The 13,360-nt window shown below is 37.4% G+C and overlaps 2 protein-coding genes across 2 annotated transcripts in view; both read right to left on the bottom strand.

Annotated features, from left to right (window-relative positions):
* Window positions 1–6,674, bottom strand: part of LOC306820412 (polyunsaturated fatty acid lipoxygenase ALOX15B-like) — a 36,557-nt gene extending 29,883 nt beyond the window's left edge. Inside the window, exons 1-3 of the mRNA XM_079338242.1 lie at window positions 6,605–6,674; window positions 6,259–6,409; window positions 5,909–6,113 (exon numbers count right to left, since the gene is read on the bottom strand). Coding sequence (XP_079194368.1) covers window positions 5,909–6,113; window positions 6,259–6,402 — 349 coding nt within the window. The 5' untranslated portion in view covers window positions 6,403–6,409; window positions 6,605–6,674. The remainder of the gene's footprint in view (window positions 1–5,908; window positions 6,114–6,258; window positions 6,410–6,604) is intronic.
* On the bottom strand, window positions 1,143–5,791 carry LOC306819946 (polyunsaturated fatty acid lipoxygenase ALOX15B-like; the record flags this gene model as incomplete). Its single annotated transcript, XM_079337572.1, has 12 exons — window positions 1,143–1,381; window positions 1,512–1,682; window positions 2,112–2,212; window positions 2,314–2,435; window positions 3,251–3,420; window positions 3,531–3,617; window positions 3,724–3,927; window positions 4,178–4,321; window positions 4,492–4,658; window positions 5,111–5,214; window positions 5,337–5,459; window positions 5,688–5,791. 12 exons carry the CDS (start codon window positions 5,789–5,791, stop codon window positions 1,202–1,204), a joined length of 1,677 nt encoding a protein of 558 aa, XP_079193698.1. The 3' UTR covers window positions 1,143–1,201.
* Window positions 6,675–13,360: the final 6,686 nt, after the last annotated feature.

Below are 13,360 nucleotides of genomic sequence, written 5' to 3'. Positions count from 1 at the left end.
TTAACGACTGTACTCACACCTCTGGCAATACCTCCAACACCTCTGTACATGCACATGTAACTAGTTTCTAGAAGGTCAGCACTTTGTTTCTAAGGCTCTTTAACTGTTTACAGGTCTCTTTTAACCAACACATGTTTTTCTCTCCTCACAGGTTATGTACATTATGCTATATTAGTTTTAAGTCTAACTGCTAATGCTAACTGCACAGGTTTAACATATAATTATGTTTATTCTTAGTCACATAGGGGCTGCTATATCTTGTTTGGGGGATTTTGTATACAGAGGGGAGGGGGGACAGCGGGTGTGTATTGTAACTAATGTCTTGTGTCCTGCCTGTCTGTATACTGCTACTGGATGCCTTGAATTTCCCTCGGGATCAATAAAGTATCTATCTATCTATCTATCTATCTATCTATCTATCTATCTATCTATCTATCTATCTATCTATCTATCTATCTATCTATCTATCTATCTATCTATCTATCTATCTATCTATCTATCTATTTACAAGACACTGTACAAATGATAGCTCTTTTTTGTGGCTACATAACTCAGGTAAATATCAGTGTTGTGGTGGTTAAACACATTAAAACATACAAGTACAATCAGATATTCAGAAGAAGAAAATGGGGGTGATTGCTGCTCACTTGATCTTTCTTTGGGGATGGAAATAATCATCCAAATTACGATGATACTTCTACTCAATCAGCCATTTAGAATTAAAATCATATGCACCACTTTTTTTGCACAACTTCATGCAGGCAAGTGCAAATAGTCCCATGTCTTCTTGAGAACTTAAGTTAAATGTGAGACACATGTTCAGTGTTTCAAAGACGAAACAAGTACATGGAGCTATGTTTGATCAGTTTTTTATTAAATGCAGGATGAGATATACATGTCAGAAATTAAAATGCAGTTTTGTCTGAATGATTAAAAAACATACAAATATTAGCAGGAAAACAAGATAAGAAATCTTTAAAGTGCACAGGGAAGCAATACTGGTCTTTCATGACAGGTACCCTTTTTCTTACCAAGTGATTTATTTTGATTAAAGGCCTGTCCTGCATAATCTTTGATAAAATTAGAGAAAATTAAAGTTGACAAGTTGATGAGGAGATATCAACTTTCTAGAGTGTAGTGTAGCATCTAATGTTCATATGGTTATGCAGTTTCTTCTTTCACTCTTTGGTCACAAACATACTCAAATGGCCACACTATTTTCTGCCTCTTTTGGATCCATATATGTGTATGGGACTTCAAGGCTCTTGTTTCTGACTTCAATGGTTACACTTTGCACTTCAAGCTTTCCTTGAAAATCCTGAATCAGCTTGCAGGGAGTCTCCTCACTGAAATGGTCATCTGGGAACTGGCCTAATGGAACCTGAGGACATCAATGAAACCATTACAATGAGTGTTCGTCTCCAATATTTAAGTGTGTATTACAGTTAGCCTTCTTCTTTACTTATTCAAAACAATGTAATTTATGTTTTTCACATGTCGTGGGAACTTACAAAGTCAGTGGACTTCTTGGTGAGTAACCACAAGGTGGCCATTACATTAACTGTACCACTGACATCAGGAAGCGTCTGCAGCATGGTGGCTTCGCTTGTTGTTCCCTTGGTGGTTGGTGGAGGAAGTTGTAAGGATGGGGGAGCGTTGGGCATCCAGGCACCATAGTCAAACTGCAATGAATACATGACTCATTCATTATTATTGACTCATCTTCACATGTCTTTTTCAATATTTTGATTTAAGATCCAATATCCTACAAAATCATACCTCCTATTTTGTGAAATTTACTCAAATGTGTTCTCAAATGCAAAAAAACAAGACTGTCATAAAAAAGACATTTAACCTGCTAAATGTCAGAATACGAAAGGTTTCATTGTGAGGATGTTAACAGCTTTGTGAAAGAGTTGCCTTACTTGTAAGACCAACAATATAATCTCTCTCTCTCTACTGTATGTAATGCAGTGTTATCTAAAAAGCTAACTGACAACATTTCATAACAAATGTTTTTATTTTTATAGCATTCCTCTCTTTCTCCCCAATTAAAAAAAAAGCAAAACCAAATCAACCAGTTCCACAAAAACAATACTACAACAATTCACCTGTCCAGAATTCACGGCTGCGTGCTGTACTGAGCAGGTGAAGATCACCATGGTGACAAACTTCACCATCTCAGCCACTGTAGTAAAGTTCTGTGGAATTCCTGAGAGTTACAGAAAACAAGAGTCAATACTTAAAATATCAACGAAATGTTGTGCTATAATAATGTAATAGATTCAGATCATGTTTTTAAGAGTAGCACACCTGAGTCTGCGTTGGAAAGGAATCCCTGGACAAAAATGTCTGAAATCCACTTCTGCAGTTCAGAGTCCTGTTCAACCTCAGCATCACTCTTGTAGTAGTAGCTGAGGATTCCCTGCACAAAGCTTTCAGAAGAGTGGAGAAGTGCAGGGAAACAGGATTGTGTTTCGAAATAACGCTTTACACAACTGCAGCCAATAACTGTCGTGTATATAGTAAATATATACGATTTTTATCTTTAAATAGACAAACATTCCCATTCACAAACATTCAAACATGTACATCATTACAAACGTGTGTCCATACACAAATGTTCATTTCTTTATGTATTTCCCTTAAGTAGTATAGCCCCATTACTTAACCTGTTTTGAGATCTGTTTCTGGCTTCTGCATTACATTTAAGACCAGAGAGATTGATTGATCAGATTGATTAAAAAGCAGTCTTTTAGTCTAAAGAGCTTATCTATCTTAGAGCTCAGAGACATATGTCATTGTGTCATCTGCATAAAAAATACAAATTTGAATCTGTTGAAAACTTAAATACTGACAATCATCAAGTGTCCTTTTGGTTCTGATAACTGAATTTTTGTAGAGCCAGTTATAAATCTCATACAAACAAGTTAATACATTGGAGTAATGAACTGTATCAACAATTTTAGATAGGTAGGCAGACACATGTTTGCATTTTTTATTCTATGTTTTGAAACTAAGGAAATTTAAAGAGAAGTCTTGAAAGAAATCTTCCAGCCTTCTTGCTGTTCTGGAATCTGACCCAACTGAAATGGACTGATGAAATCCTGTCTTGTTTGACTTTAGTGTGAATTATGACATCTATCAAGTTGATTTTTTAGAGGGCATTCCATGGCAACATATGTCGACAATTTGATACTAATATGGTAAAATACTAAGAAGAATGCAAAACTGAAAGTACATATAATACCTGTGGATGATCTCCCAAAGCTTCAGTCCATCGTCCCTGTAGTAGTAGTTGGGTATAGCCTCCACCCCACGCTCAGCGATGTCGTCTGGTATGCAGAGAGAGCTGTAGGTCATTGAGGCTGTTGCTTTCTTCAGGATTGTAAGCATAGCCTCTCCGCCACTAACTATATACTAGGGACCAGTCAACATAAGGAATATTGTTTTACGATAGGTAATAGGTACTGTACATGATATTAAAAGATTGTTAAGGGACTTTGTTGTGCTGGTTGGTCTTTCGCTACCTTTGCGAAAATACCATCCTCAGAAATGAGCAGATTTCGAGCCATGAGGTTGATCTGCAGGGTGTAGCGAGTGTGAGGGATTAGCAGCTGAGGGAACAATGAAACTATATGTTAGGAACAACATTGCAAAAAAAAAAGTCAGATATTTGATGCCTCTTTACTATGTAGTTGTGTTTAATACTTAAATATATACCTTGTACAGAGGATGCACCATGGGCACATTGCGCAGCAGAGATACAGCAAAAACTTCAGCCAGCAGATGAGTGCGCAGCAGGTGAACATTGAGTTCATGGTAGTTGAAATCTGCACTTCTCACAAAAATCTTGGCCATCAACCAGTCGTACTCGGTGTCTGAAGGATAAAAGATGGGATTGTCTGCTCCAGGAGTCTGCTTCAGCTACAGGAGAAGAACGCGAGATGTGGTTAATTCAATATAATTAGTCCATTTACAGTACTGGCTAGTTTGATGACCCTTGCCTTCTTGCGTGCTTTGGTGTTGCTCAGGCCTTTGAAGCTGTATTATAGTCTTGGTTAATTATTTTAGCAAAGCAGATGCTCTATTTCTCAATAAAAAAATACATATCATGGTTTAAGGGCTGCCTTACACATTTACCTCACTTTAATATTTACTCTTGAGTCACTCTCACCTGAATAGCGATTGGCTTCAGCTTGTCATCAGGTGTTTTGTGAAACAGGATGAGGGGAGCCATCAAGTACTGCTTCTTCCCGTTAATGATGTTTGCCTCCACTCCATCCAAAAGCTTGTAGTCACACAGGTATATGTTTCCTTTCTGTTTGAAATTATGGTAAAGAATGAGAGATTTTTACTAAAACTCATACAATGTGGATATTACAAGTGATTTAACATGCCATGTGGAAATGCAAGATTCTGATAAGAATGTGAAATAAATGACAAGTGAGTTTTTGAGTGAGGTAAAAAAAAAAAAAAAAAAAAAATCACCTTCAATTCATCATCCAAGGTACACTGACCAGGGAGAAAGATCAAACCTTCAGACACAGGAAAGTGCTCTGGGATGGCTGAACAACGCCTGATCATTGTGGGGTTCACACCGTTTAAGAACTGGTAGCCAAAGAAAGTGTCCTCTTTCCAATGTTCAGTGGTGTAGTCTGTCAAAATAACAGCAGGAAGTTCCTGAGTTTCAAGATTCAGAATAGACAACTACAGCGACGTAGTTTAGTGATAGCTGAGCTTCATGTGAATCAGCCTAATGGGAAACAGTTCCAAGAAGACTCATGGTCAGGATTGCACACCAAAGTTGCTTTAAAGTTAGATTTCAGTCATCTAATTAATGAAATGTTACTCTGTCCAGTAAAAAGTTTAGTCATTGCTTAATTTTGACATAGAAAAATAAAAATACACAGAAAACCTTCTGCCATGATCATTTTTAACATTTTAACAAGCAAAGAGAAGCCAATGTACTACTTAGCATTCATTAGAAATGTATGAGACATTCACACACAGAACTATCTTTAGAAAACCATCTCACAGAATTCACACAAAAACATTACTTTGCAGACAGAATCAAGTTTTTCAGTAAACTAGCGTGATTATGAAGTACCTGATATATCAGTGCGCTTGCAGCAGAACACCCGTTTGATATCCTCGATATCAGTCCACCTCTCTTTGCAGTCAGCCAGACCCTCCAGTTTCAGCTCAGCCAGCCTGAAATAAAAGACAAATGGAAGCTTTATTGTTTGTTCTTGAACAGTTAAATAAACAGGTCGGGGAAAAAGGTATATTGTTTTATTGTTGGAAAGATATCTGATAGAATTTGAGGACTTAACCCTGTGGCTGCAGTGAAGAAAAATTGAGTATTCTTGGTAAAGGAGAAGCGGACCTCACAAGGCAGAGAGAGAGGTTCGTCTGCCTTCATGCAGTGAGGAATTCCCTCGGCGTACACATCCCAGCTAGAAGAAAGAACAACAAAATGATCAATTTTGGACTGTCAAGAAGCATTTGCATTTACAGTTATATGGCTTCTACATTAGAGTTATTAAAAAAACAGTGGCATGATAAAAAATGTAAAAAGGCTGGTGTATTTTATCATTAATTAAAAATGAACATATTGAATTAAAAGAGGATGGTTTTGATGCATGTTGGCTTCAGGGGGGATACTTTAAAATAGTAGCACTCACCAGTATTCTTTCCCTCGCAGCGCCAGCTCCTGCATACGACCGTACTGGCCAAGAGGATGGGTGTCATCAAAGGCTCTCAGAGCTTTATGAAATAAACAAGACATGGTTTGATATTTGTGGAAACATTTTCAATATGGTGGCATGCATAGTAAGTTGTATCTCTGTTAAAAAGTTTCCTGTGATATAGAAGCAGTATTTGAGAATAACTAATTTCCACAAACCTGTTCCCCCTCTGAAGCGTTGCACCTCACCGTCAATGATCCAGTAGTAGATGGGAACACTGTAGATGTGTCCTTCAGGTGATTCCACTTTCACCTTGGAAGGAAACCAGGCGTCGTCAGGGAAAAAAAAGGGCCCCTTTTTCACCAGCTCTATCAGGATCAATTCTCCAATAGAGACCGGGTTGGTCACGGTAAAAGTGGACTCCTGGAATAATTACAGAAACAGAAGACATGTAGCTATTAAGATAACGTGTAGTTATTTAATGATTAACATAAAAGCACTGACTATACAAGGACAGGTGGTCAAAATCAAACACATTTACATTTAGAGAAGGATATTTTACACTTACTGTTCCTCTGCTGAAGGCTAAAGCCCCTTTTAACTGGTGTTGCTGGCTCTCCCCATTGGCCCCCACCAGCTTGATGTAGATATTGTTAAATGTACCGGACCCGAGGAGATTGCCAGTAAACACGGTCACTTTATAGTCAACCATTTTCACTCTGGAAAGTAAAAGGAGTCCGGATGAAAAACATTTTGTCAGATGTTTTTCACACAAAAACAGGTATTTTCCAGTTAATATATCTGTTAAAACACTAAAAATGATGATAATGGCATTTAGAAAGTACAATTGCACAATATTTAAATAGTGTAAGTGTTTTAATCTGAAATCATGAATTGAAGCATCTCTCTCTTACCTGTCAATGAGGCCTATAGCTCATAAGAAGAACTGCTCTGATGAATAAAGTCAACACCTCTTGGTCCTCTTTTTATACATGCAGTTTGGTAGGAGTGTCCAGTCAAACATTCACCAAAGCTTGTAAAACATCAGGAGGAGGATGCAAACTATGACAACATAATTTCAAGTTCAAGTTGTGGTCATATCACAGACATTTCTTTGAAGCCCTTCAGCAATAAAATGTACGCCTCGAACAATATCTGTACAAAATGTATTCAAAGACAGTCACAATAAAAAACGTTATCAAAGACATGAGCGCAGAAGTTAAAATAAAGAAAAATGTATTTTTTTCAAATATCTAACTTAAATCATAAACTTAAATTAAACTTATAACTTAAATCATCATAAATGTAGTATGCAAGTGTGCAGAATAAAGTTTGCATTTAAGACATACTTCAGTTTACCGATAGATGGACAACACACACCACCCTCTGCACAGCACCTTCACCGGCCAGAGGAGCATGTTCAGCGAAAGACTGCTGTCACAGTCGTGCTCCACGGACAGACTCAAGAACTCTTTTGTCCCCCTGGCAACAAGGCTGTATAACACTTCACTGTCACGGCAGGGAAGAAGCGCACGGTGATCCCTGGAATCTTTTTTCACTTTTTTCTCACTCCTCACCTGCACTGCTGACCTCAGAGTCAGCCCCCAGTTGGACACTGTAATGCATATTGATAGTCACCTTACTGAGCACTGGTCACTTTAAAGATAATCACCCTAGTCATGTCTGGTTTCATCCTACTGTTGTGTTATGCTACATCTGTAAGGGTTGACATGATCACCCTAATTAGGTCAAGTTTCACTCTATTGTCTCCAACACTTAATGCTAATCTGCCCATCAATAGTTGGGTACTTAACGATAATTACCCTAAGCACTCCTGGTTTCACCATATTGTCTAGGTCACTTAATGCAAATCACTGCTCCTTTAAGTGGGTGAGCCAATTTACATTCCTGCATTGACTGTTTAACGACTGTACTCACACCTCTGGCATAAGCTCAAACACCTCTGTACATACACATGTAACTAGTTTCTAGAAGGTCAGCACTTTGTTTCTAAGGCTCTTTAACTGTTTACAGGTCTCTTTTAACCAACACATATTTTTCTCTCCTCACAGGTTATGTACATTATGCTATATTAGTTTTAAGTCTAACTGCTAACTGCACAGGTTTAACATATAATTATGTTTATTCTTAGTCACATAGGGGCTGCTAAATCTGTTTGGGGGATTTGTATACAGAGGGGAGGGGGGACAGCGGGTGTGTATTGTAACTAATGTCTTGTGTCCTGCCTGTCTGTATACTGCTACTGGATGCCTTGAATTTCCCTCGGGATCAATAAAGTATCTATCTATCTATCTATCTATCTAGAACAATGAGAGATCTTATGGCCAACTTAAACGACTACAACAATAAACAATTCAACCTCAAACACAACATGGCAGAAACCAATTTCAATGATACAGTTGAAAAAAACATTAGTGCTCTTTAAAGGAGAGGTTGCTCCAATCCGCTATGTAGTTTCCAGGGAATGGGACGACTCTTACTCCCTGTTGTATAAGGAGATTATAACCTCACCATATAGCCAATCAAATACTGTTCTTTATGTTTTCTTTGACAAGGCCTTGGTTCATTTAGAAATGCTAGATCTCCATTTATATTTACTAACATGTCAATGGTTTATGTAATTATCTGGAGTGCAAATGCTTGAACATTTCTACTGACTACTTTAAAAAAAAAAAAAAACTTCTGTCTTCTTCTTGTATGTTTATCATTATGAATGTGGCACAATGTACCTATTCCTACCTATGAATACGTATCTACAATTCAGCAGGTTGATGTCAACAAGGACCCACCTATAATTGTGCATAAGTGGATACAAATAAATAAGTGGATAAATGAACACAGATAGGTTTGATGATATGATATGAGAAAAAGAGATGCAGTGTTAGCAGGATGTGACCTTTTTGTTTCACTTGTGTCATCAGGCCGGGACGTTTCCTGAGAATATGACACAGGTTTCACAAGAACAATGGGAGGAAATTTAATGATGAAAGACCTTACATGCCATGAATGGCATAAAGACGGGTAAATATTCAATCAGAAATGTGAATCTTTACTGTCCATCTTTTAAGCTGTGTTATCTAAACCAATTAAGCTTAATGAAAACTGATGTGAAAATGAAAGGTCACTTATGGAATTTACATATATTGGTAGATTCATTGTTTTTTTATTTGAAGCATGAATACTGTTAGAAAAAGAGTGTAGATATTTTAGATAAGATGCCCAAGACTGAGGATGAAGAGACTTTCTTCTGACCACCAGTACAGCTTAAAGGTGCACTATAGTTTCGGTAGGGAAATGGAAAGTTGGAAAAATGAACAGATTCTGTGGTATATGTTCAAAACTCTACAAACAAAATTTGGTCTCTATAAACAGTGTTCCAGGGACCTTTATTTTCCTTTGAAGTTTGTGTATTTAGTTCAGCAAAAATAGAATAGAATTGTTTAACTTCTCCAACTTTTAAATTTCACCATTAAATCTACATGGTGCACCGATAATGTAAAAGGTTTAAAGTGAATTCAGACTCACAATGCTATGGCTCCCAAAGACGTACTTATGTTTTTGCTGTATGCCTTACATTTTTTGTTCTTTAATGCATATAGCAAATAAAAGTATATCTTTGGGAGCTATAGTGTTGGGAGGCATCATATCAAGTGTTTTTTTTCTACAACTCAACATCTGAAAAAGTGATGCATGTGTTTGCTGACTTAAAAGCAGTTACTTTTCTCTTTCATGTAGGTATACAAGCTAATATTATTAAAGTGTTGTTTTGGTAATTACTTGAGTTTGTTGGAATGTGCACTATTGAATTTAATTACCAGTGATGATTATTTAACACTGACCTGTTTATATGTCATGTTATCTAAAGTAAAGGATCACTGTTGTTTCTCGAAGGCTGCTATATTCAGTGCCTACTACATTTTACTGTGTTAGCTTTTTAAATGTATTTTGTCCTTTTTTTCTGTGCCATTATGCCTTGCTGCAAAACCAATCGCCTTTCAGGGACAACTAAAGTTGAAATTGAATTAAGATTTAATCTTCAACAAAACTTTGAGTTGAGTGGAAGTCCAAGTTTTGTCACAACGCTGTTACAGACTTTCAATTTAAATAAGCGGTACAAAATGAGTTCAATTGGCTGCAAACAGCAGACTGAGGCAAACTGTTGAAACTCAAGTCTTGCCAGTTTCACACTTGATAATAATTCAGACTCTGATGCTGGGACTTGGAGTTCATTCATACAGAAAATAATTCAGCACATTTCTAGTTATTTATTATTGTTTGGAATATCTATTTAGTGATTTTTTCTGTGAATATAGTTATGATGTCAATGGACTCATGTTGCCTGTTAAGGGAAGCAGTGGTTGAACTTGACCCAGTCATTTGTATCACCTCCCCTCAACCTCCCTTTCTACAAAGTGTTTGTGTAATTGCCCTGTTTCTTAGAATTTTCGTCAATCATCCAATTTACTGCAAGGAAGTGAAAACGGTGTGCTGGGATTCATCCTGAAACTATTCCAAAATACCCTCGCGGTCAAATAGTTAAGTTGATGCCTTTGTATGTAAGCATTTCTTTACACAAGAAAAAGAAAAGAAATGTTTCATTTTTATTTTTTAATACTTATTCTTATGGCTTACTCTTATTACTCTAAAATGTAGAAAATAGTGAAAAATAAATAATATATTAGAAGGATAGAGCTTAAAGTATCTATAATTATAATATCTTGTACTGTATTATTGATGATACTGTTACTTTTGTGTGTCCATACTTTTGAAAGTTGCGTACGTAACTTGAGAAAAGCTGATGATTAGATTATGCATTTTTTTTACCCAATTATGGTAATTTGATTCATTTTACCCCAAACAACAGTTAGTTGTACTAAAATGCATAGTTTTTTAACAACATCATATTGATATTCATAGTCCTCCCCCATCCCAAGCCCAGTGCAAAGCAATATCTGGAGGTCATTAAATTCATGTAAACGCACACAAAACAATTCACCTCCCATTATTGCACATGATATATAACATCTATAACCAGACCCCAGACTTTTTGGTAATTTGTTTTTCCTTTCCAGGAAACAAAAGGAACTGGAACCCAATTGCAAAACTAATTCAAAACATTTATATTAAGCAAAAAGGCAAACCAAACACACACTTTCATTAGAAAGTCCAAAAGGGGAACGAACGTAATGAGGAAGAAAAAAAACATGACATCAGATACATGACACAGACTGACATCTGACAATGAACTGACAACAAGAGGAAAGTGAGAGTGCGTTTGGATTGTCCCTCTTATCCACTTCCACTCTCCTTTTTTCCTTAACCCCAGAAGAGTTTAAGTGGCGGCCGTGATAAAAGATAAAATAAGATAAGAGGTTTAAATTCTCTGAAAGTCAATGCAAGGTGGGTCAATGCTTCCTTTATAACCTCCTTTAGCAAAGGAAACACTGGATCATCCTTTATGAAAGCAGATAAGAAAGTGCTGCCCCACTTGTGCTCCTTCGGGCGCAACTTTTAAAGTGACTCACGCATCCATTTACGAAAACTAACGATCTGTTGGAGAAGAAATGTGGAAACAATCTGCATTTTAGTTTAGTTATTGATTTGACTTATAATTTCTTCCTGCCTTTGTATTTATTTCATGTATTTATTTTTATTTAATGTGTGAAGAATGCAAAATTTACTTTTTTACATTCTGTTAATTGATGTCCATTTGCCCAGTGTCCATTTAATACACACATTTGTAGGCGAATAGGCCTATACAACCTTGCTACTAAAAAAAAAAGAGAGAGCTGCAGAGTCACTGGGCTTGAACATTGACACTGTTTCTTTCAGCTGGGTGGTGCTGTCCTTCTTGAATCTTGTGTAGAATGAGTTGAGGTGGTTGGGGAGAGATGAAGAGCTACTTCCTGCAACCTGAATGATTTTGTTGTTGCTGGCTTTAGTGTTCACAGCAGCTATGTTTTTAAGGCTGTGCCAAGCTAAGTGGAGGTTACCCTGCGGGAATTTTTCCTCCACTTTGTTCTTGTACTTTAGCTTGGCAGTTTTTATGGCATGCTTGACCTCTCTGTTAACCTCCTTTTTCTCCATTTTGAGCTGGTGAAGAAGATAATTTCCTTCTTGTTGAAGATCTTCTTCCGCTCTTTGGTCATTCAGGTTTTATTGTTGGGTAAGTTTGCAACTGTTTTGGAGGGGATGATGTTGTTCACACAAAAGGAGGTGTACGCTGACAGTGTCCATGTGCTTATTAATGTTGTCAGAGGGGGCTCGGAGGTTATCCCAGTCAGTAGTTTCAAAGCATCTTTGGAGTATAACCATGCTTTCCTTGGTACACTGCTTGATGTTCTTGACAACTTTCTTTGCCCTCCTTATAGCAGGAGTCTATGCTGGAGCAAGCAGGATGGTATCAGCAGAGCCATGAGGGGGGAGGGCAACAGATCTGTATGTGTGGGGAAGTGAACCATAGCATTCATCCAGTGTCTTTTTCAGGCATGTGCTGCATGTGACGTACTGATGATAACCTTTTAAAGATTTATCTGGAGAGCAGTGGTGGAAAACGCCCAAGATGAATTTGGGAGACTCCGGTGATATGTGATGAGGTTATTTAATGAGTCTGTGATGTGTGTACATGCTGCTTTAGTTACCCCACTCACTGACAGCTGAAAAAACAGGTGTGAACAGAACATAGTGAGTCAGTCTACAAATCACAAGGTCAGAAGTAGTAGCATCATTCTTGGGCGCTGATGAGAGACTCCAGGGCTGGCTAATTTTTTTAAATCAGTCTTCACGATATAACCAGTTAAAATACAGGATCCTGATATCGCGGCCTGTAATCGGTGACTTGAGATGATCAGACATTTACTTTTCAATCCGCCGGTAGATAAGCGCTGACTTAAGTTCTTAGGTCATTAAACTGTAACCGGATGAGAAATGTGTCCGGAAACCAGAGGTGGAAAAATACTAAAATATTCAACTTAAAATACTGTCACTTTGACGACATTTTACTTAAATACAAGTAAAATAACCAGTTAAAACATTTATTCAAGTAAAAGTAAAAAGTAGCTGGTATAAAATGTACTTTAAGTTCCTCAGTTACTTTATTTTAACAACCGATCTCTCCTCTGCAGTGCTAAAAGGACAAGAGGGTTCAAATCTCAGAAAGTGTTTTTAATTACAGGCAAAATCTTTACAAACTGAAGTGCAGTAACAAAATGTGACACATGACATTTTTTATCTTTAAGGAGGTACAGTAATGTACGGTCGCCCTGAAGGTCACCTGCTGCAAAATGTATTTCACAAGCCGAGAAGGGCATGGACTGAAGTCACGTCAGTGCAAACATGTGACTCTCTGCTGCTGTACCGTCTCCGATGTGTCGTCTATGTGCGAGTTACTTTGGTCGGCTTCAGGTGTGTTGGAAGAAAGGTTGCCTTAAAGTCAGTTTTTTCAAATAATTGGATACTTGTTGTGGAGTCACAATTGTGTAATAGTTCAGTACAGGACTTGGAGTACCTTGAGCATTTAAGACGCTACTGTTTGGAGTGAAAGGACACAAGTGTTTTCCTGCATCCTTGTTTATGCACCGTTTTGTTTAGAAACCGTTCAGTTAGTTTATAATTCACATTCACGTCGCGTTGTACAAGCACTTATGTTT

This window comes from Symphodus melops (genome assembly GCF_947650265.1).
Source record: "Symphodus melops genome assembly, chromosome: 2".
Lineage (NCBI taxonomy): Eukaryota > Metazoa > Chordata > Actinopteri > Labriformes > Labridae > Symphodus > Symphodus melops.
This window is presented reverse-complemented; position numbering and strand designations above follow the sequence as displayed.